Source organism: Convolutriloba macropyga, chromosome 8, assembly GCF_964194025.1.
Source record: "Convolutriloba macropyga chromosome 8, txConMacr16.3, whole genome shotgun sequence".
In the NCBI taxonomy this organism is placed as follows: Eukaryota; Metazoa; Xenacoelomorpha; order Acoela; family Convolutidae; genus Convolutriloba; species Convolutriloba macropyga.
The window spans coordinates 23903129-23920850 of record NC_134475.1 but is presented as its reverse complement, the minus strand read 5'-3'; the positions used below and the strand labels follow the sequence as shown (position 1 = coordinate 23920850).

The 17722-nt window shown below is 34.7% G+C and overlaps 2 protein-coding genes across 6 annotated transcripts in view; one reads left to right on the top strand and one right to left on the bottom strand.

Annotated features, from left to right (window-relative positions):
* LOC142344606 (uncharacterized) overlaps nucleotides 1–2525 on the top strand; it is a 67770-nt gene extending 65245 nt beyond the window's left edge. For all 5 annotated transcript variants that reach the window (XM_075396405.1, XM_075396403.1, XM_075396404.1 and 2 more), the window contains one exon: nucleotides 691–2525. In XM_075396405.1, the coding sequence (XP_075252520.1) occupies nucleotides 691–2334 (1644 nt within the window). In that variant the 3' untranslated portion in view covers nucleotides 2335–2525. The remainder of the gene's footprint in view (nucleotides 1–690) is intronic.
* Nucleotides 2526–7472: 4947 nt separating this feature from the next.
* LOC142344024 (uncharacterized) lies at nucleotides 7473–16627 on the bottom strand. Its single transcript, XM_075395476.1, has 3 exons — nucleotides 16448–16627; nucleotides 11503–11700; nucleotides 7473–7736 (listed from the first exon to the last, which is right to left on the bottom strand). Exons 1-3 carry the CDS (start codon nucleotides 16505–16507, stop codon nucleotides 7548–7550), a joined length of 447 nt encoding a protein of 148 aa, XP_075251591.1. The 5' UTR covers nucleotides 16508–16627; the 3' UTR covers nucleotides 7473–7547.
* Nucleotides 16628–17722: the final 1095 nt, after the last annotated feature.

Sequence of the window (17722 nt, the reverse complement as noted above, 5' to 3'; positions counted from 1 at the left end):
TGAAACTTAATTTTTGCTCCCATAGAAACTTATCTATCTAGGCTTCAGCCCCCTCTGAATTAAATTGCCACGCCTGGCATTCAATAGCAATTTCTCCGACGTTAGTCGGTTTACGTTTTGTTTATATGAAAACTATTTGAATTGTAGCTCAGGGCTTGCCATTTTAGTAGTTCTACCAATCGGCAATTAATTTGTTTATGTATGATTTCATTTTTTTTGTTTCCTGGTATGGCGATTTTAATCTTTTGCTCTGTTTTCTTGACCATACATAACATACAGCAATAAAAACGACTAGTACTTATTAAAGTTAAATTGGAAAAATATGAACTATAGTTGAAATAGAGGTCATCCAAACTAGAATATTATAGGGCCCTATTACTTGGAACTCAGCGTAAATCGGAAATCCGAAGAATTTCAGTTTTTTGCTTAAAAAGTCGGTCTTTTGGACTCAGGGAATTTTTTGTCAATGCCTGAACAGTCTGTTTAGCGGCTATTATCGTGACTTGGCCGCTCTTAATACCGATGCAGTTCAAATCGTGGATTTTGTTAGGAATTGTTTGTTGTATTCGAAACTGGGGGTCAGATGATTATACTAAAGTGTACCAGTTTGTTGGGAAGGTGGTACCAAGAATCCTAAATATACTTCAGAATTACTTGCGGAGAGTGAGTCTGCTATTCGATGTATTTTAGAACAACTTGCACAGTTCACAACAGCTGTTAATGGGTTCTAACCAACCGGGCATTAGTGCCGCCTCCTCCTCTAACGCCCCCGTTCATAACCACACCATGCTCCACCACCCAGCAGGTCAATTTGGGTCAGCACAGGGTCAAGCGGCGGGTTCAAAGCAGCAGCTAATTCAAGCAGTAGTCAATCATCGTAACTCATTGCCCATTAACTCTTTACATCATCACCATGCTCACAATTTGTCGAATCAGCAGATTTGTATCGATTCCGACTCACAGTCTGTGCAATATTCCTCCCTTGGACATTCCTCCTCGATTAATCCACCCATTCCATCACATCATGTCATGCCAAGTGATCAAATTGACAGCGCCGCTCACTTGATGTTCATGAATAACTCGACAGGTCGTCATGGCAACCCGATGCAATTAGGGGTTATGTTTCCTAGAAGCAGTACTATGGACTGCATAGGCGATGGAAGTTATGCGTTTATTGGAAGTGGAAGCAATGCTACTGGTTCGTGTTCGGACCGGAGCTTCACCTCGGAGGAAATTCTTAAGCATGGCCTTCGACCTCATATTCCTCTCGAGATCGATTCGGGCTTGGGATCATCTATTCAAGAATCACCGCCAATTGCAACGACGACATTGCTTCAACTGGCAAATAAACAGGAACAGCAAGCGTACGGTGGTGTAAATTTAAACCCCGCGATGGTCGCAAGTGGTCAAATTCTCGGTAACATGTCAATGCACAAAGAGAACTCACCTAATGTCAGCGTGGGATCTCATAATTCAATGGCTCCTGTTCGACGTCCTTTGAAACCTCCGCCTCCATACGATTCGAACCACAGTTCGCCTGTGAATGTAGGCGGGTCCTTGTCTCGGGTTGTGAAACCATCGGTCAGTTTGGATCAGATCTCCAAGTCATCAAACAGTCTCAACAGTGGCAATATTCCCCTCGCATTGCGCGAGAAACCTCCGTCCGTCTCAACATTCAAGCCGAAAGGTCAAATAGGGTCATCTAACAGGTCACTGAACAGGGTTGATGAAGTGTTTGACCCTAGCACCGACAGTCTACCTGGGGTCACAAAAGGTGGTCCATTCCAGAGTGACACAACTCCAATGCATATGCCGGGATCTTATGACCGATCAAGAATTCACCAGAGTCCGCCAGCCAGATTCCAATGTGAAGTTGACGACGGAGAAGAAACCGCAGAAGAAGTCATTTCAAACTCACTTGCGGTTAGGAAACCTAATAAGACCTCTGTTGCTCAAAACCGACCCGTCAGTTACGCCTCAGGGGCTATGCATAGGGATAGACAGAGCAGTGATTCAAGCGAACTCAGCGAATCGGCTATGAGAAATCCGAATGAGCGGACAGCGGTATCTAACATTCCGATGAACAGCTTGAACAATAGAAGAAAGAGTTCAGTCAAGAACAAGGTCAGATTTTGCGACGAAGAAACAAGCTACCCAACCGATGCGGATGTAGAAGATTCAGACTTCTCAGATATATCGTCGAGTTATTCTCAGCAGAGCTCGGTTCCTGTAAATATCACCCAACATGGTAAAAAATACCCCATGCCGACAGATCAGTCTAGAAATCAACATTCCCTTACGAGTAGTCCAAACAACTCGTTTGCCCTTGTATAGACAAAAAATGATCTTTATTTTTATAGTAGTTGCAACCACAAAGTGATGATAGCAGTGATTTTATAAATCAATACGAGATCCTAATTTATATAATTCGTATCGCTAATGCGCATATCCCACAATTGTCAAATTAAATTCAGAGTCACATATCTTAAATGTTGCAAATTTTATTAATTTATGTATTTCTTAAACGCGTTTTCGACTTTGAATCGTTTGCCACTTCTTGGCAGATATGATTGTCGTCTATTGTCTTTTGAAGAAGCGCATTACGTGACCAATGTCCGAAAAGGCAAATTTCAATAAATTTTGCGTTTTATGGAAACGAGTGATATATTTTGTCACTGTTCACGTTTTTTCGTATACCGTTTTCAAAGATGGAATATAGTTCGCAAAACGTGGAAATAAGTTTCATATCTTATAAAAACGCTTTAAATTTGTAGCTAGTATTCACGTATAAACTTAACGTAATTCTCCCGCTTTGAGCATGTAATTAGCCTAAAAATTTATAACCCAAATTTTATTAGTAATTACTTGAACAAATTTAACTGGAACCGTAGGAAAGGGTGACGTTGAAATGAGTTTCTTGTAGTTTGTAAACTAGTGAACTATGGCATGAAAATTTTACGAAGTATTGTCCAAAGTTTTCACACTAGCCCCAAAGACACGTATCGTGAAATATGGGTACACATGTCAAATTTTGAAAAATAATCCGTCATTGACCACCTAACTTTTTATTCGAGGCTTGCTTTCTTTTGTTTTGAGACCAATTCAAGAATTTCTTTAGCATCCTAGAGAATTGTGAGGGGTAACACATCAAAGCTTTTGATATGCGAAAATCAGTTTTTAATGATGTAACTTTTTACTGCATTCCACCATTTGGAAAATCTCCACTTCTATAAACTTTTGAGCAGCTTTCTTAGGGCTTTACGAGTCTTTAAGTGTATAATCAACAAAAGCTATTGAGAAGACAAACTAATGGTGTGAAGGGCTGTTTTTTGCAGTTCAGACGCGCCTCCCTGTATCCTCCGCTCCACTATTTCACCCCTTGCCCCTTACGGTTGACGTCCCTTGAGGTTGAGGCTAATATTCTCAGAAAAGGAAAAACAAAGGGAACTATCAGTACGCAATTATTCTGCAAAAGCAAAAATATTAGCATTATCGTTACAAAAAAACTATTAGAATAGAAAAAAAATCTGTTTAAATCTTGTTTTTTCCTCAATTCTTCAAAACTAACTTATTTCCAAGATATGATTTTAAATTAATTATTTACGAAATCGTTATGAATGGGTTTGATTTTTTCCTAACATTGATTATCGATTTCATTCAGCTAGTGAGATTCCATTTCCTAGTTCGAGTCCTATCCGATTTGCCAACTATTCTTTGGAAAGGTGCGCAAGCGAAAAATAACAAAAATCCGAGGATTAATTATTCTCGGATAAGTTGGATTTAAGGACAACCTAATAAAATAACAGGCGTTTCAAACCTGTGTTGTGCTTTCTGATGAATTATTTTAGGTATTTGCCTAATATTGGAATCTTTTCTGCAATTCTTTTCATTCAAAGTTTCAGACATGCTAAAAGTGTTTTTAACTGGAAATAGGATCTCCTGCGGTTAATTTGACCATTTCAATTGATCTGAATTAATTTCAAATCATTGGTTTGTAAGAATTTTGAATAATTTGTCCATAGTTTGTTTTATAAGATATAAGAAACACACGTAAGAAGTACTTTTGGTAGTAGTGACCCGCGTATTCCTAAAAATTTTTATCTCAGAGTTGTTTTCAAATCCAATTGTTAAAAAATGAAACCCATTGTTTTTCCGTTTTGCGATAGATTGCTTTACAGTGAGGTTTTTTTCTTTTTTATAGCCGCGAAGCGATAGTGGCTATTATTAGAGACAGCGTGGTTTTTCTACAATCCAAGAATTGGATTGTATTGATGCTCTGTCTTTTTTAAATTTTTGTAAGCTTTTTACACACTTTTCTTGAATTTGAGCTTTCAAAACGGGATAAACCGGTAAATCTCGGCATCAAGTTCCTTAAGAGGCCCCTTGCCTGGTTCAGTTGTCTTTTAAGTGTTTTGAATGGTGAAGCTACTGGTAGGGCCGTAATTCCCGGTTAAAAGGTGATTTTTAGGAATTTTCGAGCCAAAATCTTGCATCTTTCGCGTTTTTCGTCAGTTTTCGTTGTTTTTTGTTGAACCAGTCTAAAATGGAGGTTTGTAGAAGTTGATAAAGGTCTTTTGCTAGACATAATTACTTTGTTTGACCATTATGTCGAATGAGTTATCTGTTATGGTACTAAAAACTTAAACAATCAAATTTATTCAATTTTTTACAATTTTTTTCAAGTAATTTTTTTTAAATTTTTGTCAGTTTTTTAAGTTTTTTCAGACCTAGGTGTCAAGGAACCTCCTCTAGGGTATGATAATAGGTTACTGCATAGTTTATAGCGGTAAGCGATTGGTAAGCGAATTTCAAAATTTTTTTGATAAAATCTTGCAATTTTTCAAATTTCTTGACATTTATTGACAATAGTTAAGTTTATCCGGCCCCAGGTGCCAAAAAAACGTCCTACTGGATATGACGATGATTTACAATTTTTTTGGCCCTAGAATGAGTTTTAACACTTTAATACCCCAAATTTTAGCGTTTGCCATTTTTTCCAATTTTCTTAGAAATTTGTCATTTCATAAGTTTCTCCAGCCTCAAGGGCCAAGGAACTTCCTCTAGTGTGTTAATAATAGGTTACTGCACAGTTCCTAGTGGCACTGAAACAGTTTTCAATTTTGAATGTCACTTTTTTTAGCAGTCTTTTAAAAATAAAACTTGCATTTTTTTGTAAATTTTTTTCAACGGCAATTTTTTCCAGCTCCATGAGCGCCGGAACTCCCCCAGGGTTTGATAATAAGTTACTACATAGTAGCTAGAGGTCATAGATTGGTTATATTTTACAAAGTTAGCAATTTATTAAAATTGAATTTTTATAAAAACAAATTTCTGAAACCTAATATGTTCCAAATTTATCGAGCTTTATGAGCCAATGAAACTGTTCAAAGAGTGAAATAGGTAAACTATGTGTGGAGACAATGAAATGATTTCGAAGATAATACTATCACGACTTTTGGCAAGATTTTGTTTAAACTTGCAATTGATTTTAAATCCTTTGAAATTATTTGTCATTTTCTGAGTTTAACAATCTTTACTGGCCATCAAAACCTTTTCAAGACTTGCAGATGGGTTGAATGACAGAACTATGGACACAGAGAAATAGTTTAAACAATTTTTTAGCAGTTTTAGCAATAATTTTTTTGTTAAGTTTGATTATTTTAATTGCTCAACTTTTGAGATAGTCTTTTTGGCCGGGGCTGTTCAATTGATCTGCTGGTCAGGTACATTAGTTCTCATCTAAATTGTGCCAAACTTATATGCCCTAATTTTTTAGTATTAGTCTTAAATTTTTGATTTCGAATATCAATTTTGAAAAAGCTTTTCGAGGGCTTTTTCATTATAGACCGTATGCGTCATAATATTGACAGTCCGAATCTAACCCAAAAAGTCTAGTGGTCTATTAAAGGACTGATGGTCGATCTGTCTCTTATTTCTTTAGTTGTTTCAATCCATGGAAGGTCACAGGAGTCTATCGCGGCTATTTTCCGGCAATCTGCCGGCTATGTTATGAAATTTTCTGCAGAATTAGTTGACGTTGCTCTGTGTGTAGAACCCATTAAACATAGACCAGCGTGGATAGTCTTGAAGACAATGTTAGTGTATATATCTTTGGACCGGTTTGATTAATTGAATATACTTTTGTTACGCTGGATAATAAAATATAACGTAAAAATTTCTGGTGTGCACGCACCTTACTTATACTCCTTGCTCGCATTATTTTGCGCTCTTCCAGAAAATAAAACAAAACAACAAGATGACCCTTTTGCAAGCAGATAATTTTGATTTCACAGGCTGTTGAAAGTTTTTCTAGTGAATTTAGTGGGGTAACATACGGAATTAAACCTACAGCTTTTCGTTTCCGAATTTTTTCAGCATATTGTGATAATTGAGCTAAAAATTGCTTACATTTGTTTTTTTAAGTAACTCGGAGCCCAAATGCTGTCAGACCATCTGTTTCTTCTGAAATAATTCCTTTCCTTTAAAGAATTTTAAAAATTACTCGTCTTCGTTCAAAAGCATTATGCTGCAAAAGGTATATTTGGCCTTTTCCGGCCGATTTGACAAAGTCGTGAACAAATAGGACAACACCTCGTCACTTTTGTCCAATAATTATGTACCTGCTTTTCATGGTCTTTTTGCATTCAATTAACCTACAGTTAGAGTTCTCAATAACATTAGCTCTTGAAAGCGACATCGGCGACATCTGATCTTGTTCCGCGTCAAATGCATTCCTCAAAACTGGACCGTGTTATTTTCCCACAAGTTTTTCCAAAAAAAACCAAAAATATTTAAAATCAAAATTTCTTTGGCCTTTGCGTTTACTAATCTCATGATCTTTTCCTCATATTTAACTTTTTCCAGCTGCTCTCTCGGGTTTTTCTTGCAACATGTTAGTTAGTAAGCAATTTTAAATTGAGATTAAATTCCGCTCAATTGTTCAAAAATTTATAGTTGAAACACTTTTAATGTGATGAGCATGTAAGTTTATTATTAGGACACAGTTACATAGATAAACATTGCTTCTACTGGTTTTATTGTCTAATATTGGCGCTGATGATCGTCACAGTTCCCCTGGCCAAAAAATTAAATTTGTATATATTTGCTGGAATAGTCATTAAATTGTATAGTTTAACTTGTTAAAGACAAATGAGGCGACACAGATGAAAAGAGATGATAAAACAGTCACAAACAAAATAGTCGAAAATATGCTTTTGATGTAATTTGTACTTTCAATTTAACAGAGGAGCTTCATAGAAATTTATAAGCATTTTTACTAAGCAGTATACGTGTTGAACAGTGCCATTTTTGACGCTCAGTAGGTTTTCTATCGTTTGTTACGGCGTACTCTAAATTCGATTTATTCCCGACGCAAATAGATGGAAAAAATGAGCAAAACAGGGGCATCAAATTTTACAAGACACAACTTTTAGGCTTCAAAACTTGAATGCGATTGTTTTATTTTCCTATAAGTGACTATTTTGTTTGCGGTTGAGTTATGGTCATTATATCATTATCAAATAAATTTGTAATATTGACTGTTTGATTTACATTTTGTTTGCCATCGTCTTGACAAACTCGTCAAATGAGACCTTGCCGTCTCCTGATTCGTCGGCTGCCCTGACGAAGTCCTCAGCCTCCTTCTTGGATATCTTCTCTCCCATCCTCTTCATCGCCTTCCTGAACTCTGAGGTGCTTATATACCCACTTCCATCACGGTCGAACTCGTCAAACACCTGCACAAATTGAACTAAGCTTATTTATTTCTATGCATTCCCAGGTAGCGGTGCGCGACCCCTAAGTCATCTGAGATCAAATGGATTTTTAATAAACATGTGATTACAAAGGTATACTCTATAGACGATTGCACGAAAGGTGTACTCACAAAACGAATGCCCGAGACAACTTCAGGAATTATAGTAATGTCAAACAAAAGTTCTGTTTAGTCTTTGCTATAACTTGGAACGTTTCATGTAACAATTGTAAAATGAAACAAACGACCCTTGTATCAAAATCAACTGAAGACAGGAGTTAAATATTTGCATTATAGACTTCAATGATGAAAAGGACGGTAACAAAAAGCGATAAAAATTACTATTTAAACTAAAGGTCAAGTTTTTGTCGAAACATGGTAAATAATCAGGCGATTTATTTAACTCAATTGCACGGTTGAAGTAGATCAGATGACTTTTCCAGTTCAATATTTTTGTCTATTTTTCAGATGGTTAAAAGCGGATCCACCACAATTTTGTATGTATTGTTTGTGTTGACTTTCTGCTGTCATTCATTTTCTGTTGTTTTTTTAAAAAATAATTTAATGGTTTTTAAAATTTTTGCTTCGAATTTCATCCGGAATTCTTCTGGCTATATTTCATTGAGTGAGGTGAGAGAAAATGCTTTATATTTCATGTTTTCTCTCAAAGCAGAGCAAAACCTTGTTTAAGAAAATTTTTACAGAGCCAGCTAAATTTTTTTATTCTAGTTGAACACTTCCTAAGCACTTTTTGACTTGTGAATCGTTATTTTTCGGACAAGTTGGTTTTCTTGGCATTTGTTAAAAATTTTGGCATTGTTAATATTTTTTTTTGTTTTTTGAACAATTTTTAAATCCTTGCATCTTATTCATAGTTGTTTGTGACATCTTGTTTTAAATGATTTTTGAACAATTCTTAGTGATTTCAAAGTTTTTTTGCGTGCAAGGTAAGGTGGCTTTATTAGTTGCCGCTATTACCTCTAATGCTCATTTTGACTTTTTCTGATAATTTGGTCGAATTAGGAAATTTGATCTATAATTCCTAGGGGCATTATCTGTCAATAGCTACAAAGGCATGGCAAAATGGAACTCTGATTTAAATTAATAGAATAAACTGCGGATCTTTTTTTAGTTATAGTGTTGGTAATCTATACAGAGCACCAAAAATAAAATGGCATTCTATAATTTTACAAAATGAAAAAAAAATGTTCGACATAAAACAAATCTCCTCGAGTTTTTAAATTAAATGGAATAGTTTTCACACCTCTACTCACCAAAAATATTGATTTTGGCAAAGAGATTTTTACAATGGAAGGAAAAGCTGGCATACTTGATGTCCCGGATCTTCTCCGTTTGTGCCCCGCAGCTTAATGGGTGCATGTTTTTAAATACAGAATTACTATGCAAAGACACGTGCTCTGTAACCGGGGGAGGGGGGGGAGTGGGAGTGCATGTGTTGGGGGACACAAACGGAAAAGATCCGATGTCCCAATGTGAGAAAGATTACCTGCGCTGACTCTTACAGTCATTAATTCATAAGTTGTTCACATGTCATTCTTATCTAATTTATACAGCAAAAAAACTATGTAACGCCTGACAAACGTTAAATCTTTTGGGAATTGATGATAACTTTAATTTTAGTCAAAAACTCGATGACTTTTTCCTTGTCACATGAGATATTTGGTCAGCAAGCATGTAATTTTGCTCTAAAATAGCACGCAAAAATGAACACTGCAATAAAGATGTAGTGATATAAGAAACACCTCCTAGCTCTTGATAAATAGGTGTAATTTCTTGATGAAAATTGACATTTTAATTCATAAAATTATAGAGAGCTAATTTTCCCCTCTTTCAGTGTATATCACAATAAATACAATAAAGAAGATTGTGGTAAGATGGTTTTAACCATTTTAAGCATTTTGTACGTGATTCCATGTTCACAAACCGCTGTCGCGTAGTTCAATCGATAGTTCAATCAAAAACGTCTGAAACAAACTGTTAACCTAACTCAGCTCAAAAATGTTTGCAAACATTTCCAATACAATCAAACAAACATGCCTTCAGAGATGCTGTTCCACTTTCTAAAACTCAATCTTCCTAAAAATTGTTTGGGTAAAAAGTATGTAAATCTGATTTACTTTAATCTAATCTTATTCTCGTCTGTTTGTCAGAAAAACTTTGCAAGTATCCTGTTTTGTGGAAAATTGCTGCTAAAGATTATTTGCACTTCTCAAAAATAGAAAAGACTCAGCTGTTTAAGATTTTTAGTTTATTAGTTTATTGCAAAGTTCCAAAAAAGTTGTCAACTGTTATTTGCAAATCTTAAAGTTTCCCTCTTTTTTGATCACATCAAAACAAGCATTTGAGTAACAAAAGTAAAAAAAGGTTATCTTGGATGAGACTGCTTACCAGTACAACGAAAGAAACAATGTTTAGACAAAAGAAACGTGTCGACAACACCCCATTTGTGTAAGCAACTGCCACGTACTATTGGTTTAAAGATGGTGTGAGCAATACAGTCAATGATAAAAAAGTGATTCAAAGGAGCAGGATTAGTTGCTCCTGTATTTGAAAACAATTCCTTGAATTGGAATTGCGGTCCGGTTAAAGCTATTTCATTTTTTCTACAACATTCAGCTTATTCATGAACATCAGTGTTTTTCTTTCAATAGTGTTCAGTCTAATTGTTTTGAGCATTATTTCTTGTGGTTTTTGAATTTACAATCAATGCGCAATTTCATTTACTGATATAGTCTGTTTCGTGCTTATTGCGAAGTAAAACTGGCCCTGGATTGCTGTGGACCTCAGCATCTTTTTCTTTTTCATTTTTTTAAATAGGACCATCTCTTTCAAAAATGAGCGCTATCAAAATTGTTTAATCTAGTTTTTTTGACTTTTTGGTATAATTCTTTTGAGGCGACGATTGATAATGTTGTGAATATATCAAAACTGTGATGTGATGTAATGCTGATTTATTTTAAAAAACAGTAATTGGTTCAATGAGATCGGACTGGAAATTGAACGAACTCTAAAAACTTAGTTATCTTATTCCTTATTCTAGTTTTGAACATAAAAATTTCTTTCAAGATTTAAACGAACAACAAAAACTTCCTTCTCATTGTAGAATTTACTCAATTATCTGTTTCTGTCTATAATTTTAGTAGTTTCTGGTATTACATTCATTGATTATTTAATCAATTATTCGGAGTGAAGTTTTTAGGCAGTCGAGAGCAAATTTGTTTGGGACAAAACAGTACACTCCGAACAACAACAGGAACCACCAAACCATTTTTGATAGAATTTTGGCTAGCCAGTCACCAGCTCGGAGAAAATACAAAATTATACAGGCGGCTGGACTGAACTGAACTGAAAATTTTACGGGCGGCAGTAAAATTTTCAGTACAGCGTTATTTAATGTCTTGATTTCATCGAGAGTTTTCAGTGCATATTTATGTATAATTTTCTAGTTTAATTTGTCTAAATTTCACCAGTATTCGTCCCCTATAATATGGATATACTTAATCTTATTTGATAATTCGTTTCTGCTTGTTTGCATGGCAACAGCCTGATTCAACAGCCTGTTTCATTGGCAACATCAGTTGCGATTCATGAGCAGTGTTGCTTTTTTTAGAGACTATGGCCTCTTATCTGCCTATTGTTTATCCCCCCCCCCCCCCCCCCAGAAAAACTTATCCCCTCCTCAAATATGCAAGACACAGTTTCCCGCTTAGCCCTTAGTTATGTTTTACCGCTTTGAATGCTTCCTCCACTTGTTTCCTGTTTGTCATATTTATGAGAGCACTGAGGAATGTTGGTAAGTCGAAGTAGCCTCTGTTGTCCTTGTCCACTTCTTTCATCATTTCTGCCACTTCAGAATGGGATAGTGTTTGTCCAATCTCTTCCAGTACTTGTCCAAGATGCCGAGTTGCAACCTTCCCCTTGCCACTCTACAGCAAAAAATGATCAAAGAACAGATTCTTCTCATTGTATTAACGTACACTTTTCAGATTCAGGACGGAAACGACCATTGACCTGACCAGTTCCGCAGACGACCATTGACGAGACTTCAAAGATTTTTCCGGCCCGATAAAATTCGAGCGCACAGTCCGAAAAACAAAGAGCTAATTATGTTAAGTCAGAACCATAGCTCAGGGACTTAATGACCTGACATCGATCCCACGGGGACTAAGATTTTCGCACCACTAATTTAGATGAAAAAGTGTTAACATGTTAACAATGATTTTGTAATTCATCGCAAATGTTAATGATGATGGTGGTACGTATCGAAGACAAAATGCCCGTTTTCACGTAAATGGGAGGCGGACTAATTATTTCTACGGGGAACTAAATGCATTGAAGTTTTTAGTTTAACTCCAAGAAAAGAGAACAAAACATTGTGTTGTCATGAGCAGTCTTAAAACAAAGTCAGTTTAAAGTGGATCAAGGACAATTTTCGATCTACATTCGAGGACAGTTTTGAATTTTTAAATTTTTTTTCCAGAACACTACTTATCAATCATGCTGGCAGTTTGAGGACTATTAAGTTATTTTGATGAAGTTGGGTGAGAAATTTAGAATAATTTTTGTTAAACCATTATTTATGAACGAACAATTTTCTACAATAGTTAAAATTAAGTAATAATTAAAAATTGATAAAAAAAACGGAAACATTTTGATAAAAAAAACGGAAACAAGGAATGTTTTTTCACTTATGCGGAACACGCGTTTAGCAGCGAAATCCGGGAGAACAAACGAAAACTTCGTGTATTTTACTTTGTGCATATTACACTAAATTTAGCGGCTATAATTGTTGAAAAACGATGCAACTTTTTTGTTCCGGATTCACTTTTGTTTTAATCCTGATGATATATCAAATGGTTTCAACGTTTGTGCTCTCTGTAAAATTTATTGTTTACGTTTTTTTGTCAGAAATTTTCAGCAGTTTGGAATAAACAAACCTAATATATAGACAGAGAAGTTTATTAAAAAAAATTTTGTTTTGAACGATGTGTATTGATCTCCCAAATACTCGTAGAGAGACCGAAATAGCTCTAACAACTTTTTTTCAGAAAAGTATTATTAGAAATGGTAGACAATTGTAGCCTAATATAGTTATTAATTTTTTCAACCAAATCTAGCAATTGACACTCTTACGAGAAAACTGACCTTTTCTCACTTCAAACTTCACACTAATGGCACTGGACGCTTTTCTTGTTTGGACTGTCTACTGCAAATCTAGTCTGTTTAAAAGAATAATGTTATGAAGTTTGATTTGACAGAGTAAAAAACATGTACTCTAAGCAAAACTTTCTACGTACTAGGTTTTGTTAAATAAGTCTTCTTGTTTTTAGGCAAAAAACTTACAATGAGTTGAATTTACAAAAAAATTATGTTATCAGCCTATAATATCTGCCAGTAATGAGAAAAAATCAATTGAATATAAAAAGAAAATGGCGTCACGACGTTCTATTAACTGAAAAAATTAGATTTCCTCAATTTTACCTTTTAAAAGCCATTAATGAGATACGTGACCTGTGGTTATTGTGATAATCTGACCAGGCTACTAAATATGAAACATAAAAACGGACAAATATCAAAAAATCCCATATCTTTTTGAAAAATCATAGAAAAACAAAAAAAACTTGTCACGATTAACTTATATTTCACTAGAAAGAAAAAATTAACACTCTCAAAATTCACAGAAACAAGGTGAAATGTTGGCAAAGCCCAAAAATACCTTGTTTTTTTTTAAAACAAATCTTTCTAATAATCACAATAACGGCAATCCTTCAATTAAAAAATACTGAATAAATAATTTGTAACACCCTAGGAATTCGACCTGTCATAAGTGAAAATAATTTGTGAAGCTGCAAAACATCACGGAAAACAGACAGAACTCATAGTTCCGCAACGAATTATAATCAAACACAATGTTTGAAGCATGATCTATTGACTGAAATAATATTAAATTTTCGATGGGTTTCAATTTCCGCCGAAACCGGATCTTTCAACAATTGAACCTGAATTGAAATCAATCAAGGTTTTTACTAACAAAAAAAACAAACGTAAAACGTTTTCTTAAAAAAACTACCCCAATAAAATCCGAATAAATTTTGGATTGTAAAAGTCAACGATTAGACCAAAACCATCATCATTATTCCTGCCTCTCCATTAAAAACACGTAACTGTTCTAAAAGTTATCGATATATAGATAAAAGTCAATGTTTCTAAACTCAATTATGAATTTTGGATGAATATTGGGTTCAATCAACAAAAAATTGGCAAAGTTTGAATTCCAGGAGACTCTAATATGAAGCGGAAACAAAATTTTTCCTCTTTTAAGTTTGAGAAGATTATGTCAACAGTTTTTAGGTTTTCAGCGAATCATAGTACTAGTGGACTAGAGAACCATACTTGTTGCCGTGTTTCAAAAAAAGCTGTTTTGCTCAAAAATTTGGCCAACATTTTCAGGATCAAACAGTTCAGCAACACTCAACTGTAACTAAAAATGAAATCCTTGTTTTTATTGTTACGAATTTTAATATATTTTATTGCAAAAAAGATCAAAATTTGTATCTAAATTTATCGAAAATGTGAATTGAAAAATTAGAGCGCAGTCAAATGTTTACAAAAAATTAAAATTCGATAACTACGTGGAAAACCGAAAGTCGCAACATTTTTTAGTTACATACTATACGCTGGTTGGGCATTCTAATGATAGCACTCACTAATGTCTACGAAATAAAAAAAATAAAGAAACCAGTTCAAAATAAATTTCCTTCCTCTCTCAGGTGGGTTGAAACGATAGTACAATAAAATCTTCTACCAAGTTTTGTCGAATTTCTTGTGTAGGTATATTTTTTCTTGTGTATGAAAAATTCAATCGAAGCTGGTCTTGCCGTCATTTAAACTGATTGATTGAACGCGTCTCACAAGTTGTTGCTCCAACATTTTTTTAAAAAATGGGTTAATATACATGCGAGGCTGGCTTTTTTCTTCAGTCAAGTTGTCACTTTTTGTATAAGTATCGTATTGAAAAAAAACACCAAATTGTAGACCTCAGGATATGGCGTTTATTGATGCAAAAAACTATCAGATATTTGAAAATTGGGAACACTTCGAAATTTCAAAGGAAATGGAAAAGGAGAAAATAGCGGGAGGTGAGTCTGGGGACAAATTGCGTTGAAATTTAAGATTAAACAAGTGCAGAAATTTGTAGTAAAAATAATTTGATTATTGAGAATTATGGTTGTCTTGAGTGTTTCTTTACATTTTCACGCCTAAAAATTAACGATTTTAGTTATTTGACCAACACTTTTGAAAACAAAAACAATTATTTGATTGATCTTTTCCAGGTTGTGGGCGTTTCTGTAAGTTAAAATTTTCCGAAAGTCTTTTGATTAAACAAATCCACATTTAAAAATCAGAAGAACGCGAAATCATTAAATTTACTGATATGCAATTTCCTTAAAAACTACTAAATAAGAGCCTTTAGGAACAGATTTTAACTTTCCGTCACATGTCAGACATATGTACAAGCAAAGTGCAAAAATTGTCAGAAACCTTACAAATTAGAAACATTGCTTAATATTTCATACAAAATTGCGGTTAAAAAAAGGTTGAAAACCAAATAGTGTTTATTAGACCTAGCCGCCAACACCTCGAGATTTTTTTTGGAAAAAGACAACTGGCCCATTATGCTCATAAAACATTAAAAAGGACAAATATTTGAAAAAAAAACAAAACTTGATTTCTGATGTTTGCGTCAATTTTACAATTACTGATACAATTGCCTCAAGAACTTCAAACCTAGGTTTCGGGATGAAACAAACAAGACTTAAATGAACACTGCTAACCAAGGGTAAAGATTAGTTGTCAGAAACAGGAAAATTTTTGTATCGGGTGTTAGTTGTTTTATTGTGTTTTTGTGTATGTGTGCGTGCTTGAGTGGGTGTATGTATAGGAGTACGTGTGTGTGGTATTTGTGTATGTGTGTGTAAGATGGAGAGAGAAAGAGAGTGTTAGTCTGAGATAGTTCGTTCCCTTAAGTGTTGGACACAATTAGAGTCATTTTGCAAAACTGTCCCAAATCCTTAAAACATTGAAAAATTAAGTATTAATTGGTAAGAAATGCGCCTTTAAATTTGTCCAAAAACCAAAAATCATTTTTTAAATCTCTCTGGCAAAATATGTGCGAGATTTGAAGATCCAAATTTTTATTATGATCATTAGATATCAGAAATAACAAAATTTTGCAATTATTTTTAAAAAATTTCAATTCGAAGTGCCAAAATTAAAATTGCCTCAACCAGTCCACACCTAATTACGTAGAAAAACTTGAAGATATCCTATTTGAACGTGACCAACCATGAGGAAAGGTCAGTTGCCAAAAAAATAGGTTCTGGGTTTGCATTTGTGTGTGTAATGTGTGGTGTGTGTGTCTGTGTCCTTCAAATTGTACTACGCTTATCCTTCTAGAATGTGCCAAGGAGTTTGCGTTTTTCTGCAACGGTATAATTAACAATTGTAAAAACTACAATAAAAACTGAGTCCGAGTCCTCAATTATATATAGCGAGGCCTACTACTCGTACTGGTTGGCACGATAGATTGTTGATTAACTGTTTTCCCTATAAGGTTCAGTTAGTTTGTATTTTGCTCTGGCTAGCTATAGGTCAAAAGCAAAAACAGCCAACCTTGTCAAACTTGGAGAAGACTAAATTGAGAAGATCAATCTGGTCCTGTTCAAAATCCATTTGGCAACTAGGTGCTCTACTTGTAATAAAAAGAGATCCTGGACAACAAGCACTACTTGTCAACAATTTGAGAATTTTTGCAATATGTCGTGGATATCCGATCCGATTTGTCTGTGCAATAAATGGTAATTGTAAATTCAAAGTGAACAGGTGCAGCTGAATGTACAGTGATATAACACAGTTTGTGTGGAGAGGGGTGATCAAACAGGAAGGCAGATGTCAATGTGTGTTTAACTGAGGTTCCCGATCCCGCAGTTGAGTTTGGTTTTGTTGGTAATCAGAAATTTTGTTTAATTTGGGAGTTAGAGTGGTACTGTCAATTAAATTCAGGCTGCCAACTGCCTGTGTGTGTGTGTGTGTGTCCGTGCGTGCGTGAGTGCGTGCGTGCGTGTGTGCGTGCGTGCGTGCATGCATGTGCTACCTATTACTTATGTACTGATTTTGGAGTATGTATAGACTTGAAGAGTAAAAAGAGTGAAGAATTTAGCAATTTTAATTAGCAAATCAAGATTGAGATAATTTTTGGTTTTGTGTAAGGTTGAAAGGTGAAAGATCGAGATGAAAAGCGGCTCTAGTCGAGAAAAATTGAGTACAGAAAAACAATGGTCGAACAAAATGGTTGCGCATGTTCCTGAACTTGGACAGAAAATTTCCCAAGTTTTAGTAATCCGAAAAATTGGGCCTCTAATGGAAACTTTTTAAAAATTTTCGACTGTTGTTTTAAACAACCTGCTCTAGCTACATCTGAATTGTTTTTTCCAGAGATCGACATCCTTGAAAACACGTACAAAACGGTTGAATTTCAATCACTGAATTTTTTTTGTAAAAAATTTTTGCGGAAGTAATTGGAGCAAGTTACTTTGAGGACTTTTAGAGGGAGTTTTCACCAATTTATTTTCAAAATCAGCTCCTTCGAATTATAGTAGAACGTTAAAATTCATTCTGTTTTGGCTTCAATTTCGTGTTTCTAAACCTAACAGGACTCAATAAATATTAAGAAGGGTGATTCCAACAAGGGGTGATTTTTAGACATCTTTGAAAAAGAAGAAAAAACATTGACCTCATGCTGCTCACAGCAGTACTAAGTTTAAGTTCCTAAGTGTTTTTAGTTAAAATAAAACAATTTTCAATGAAGTCAAAAGGTTGAAAAATGATTGAAAGCTTGAAAAACATTTTTAAAAAAATTGTTTTTTGAAAAAATGAAATTTTTTGTCA

Bases quoted from the DNA above. Each gene is read 5' to 3' on its own strand.
- LOC142344024 (XM_075395476.1), bottom strand. From the start codon at position 16,507: ATGGATTTTGAACAGGACCAGATTGATCTTCTCAATTTAGTCTTCTCC. The intron at 11,701-16,447 runs GTTGGCTGTTTT...TTTTTGCTGTAG, and splicing joins TCTTCTCCAAGTTTGACAAG to AGTGGCAAGGGGAAGGTTGC. The intron at 7,737-11,502 runs GTAAAACATAAC...CAATTTGTGCAG, and splicing joins TGGAGGAAGCATTCAAAGCG to GTGTTTGACGAGTTCGACCG.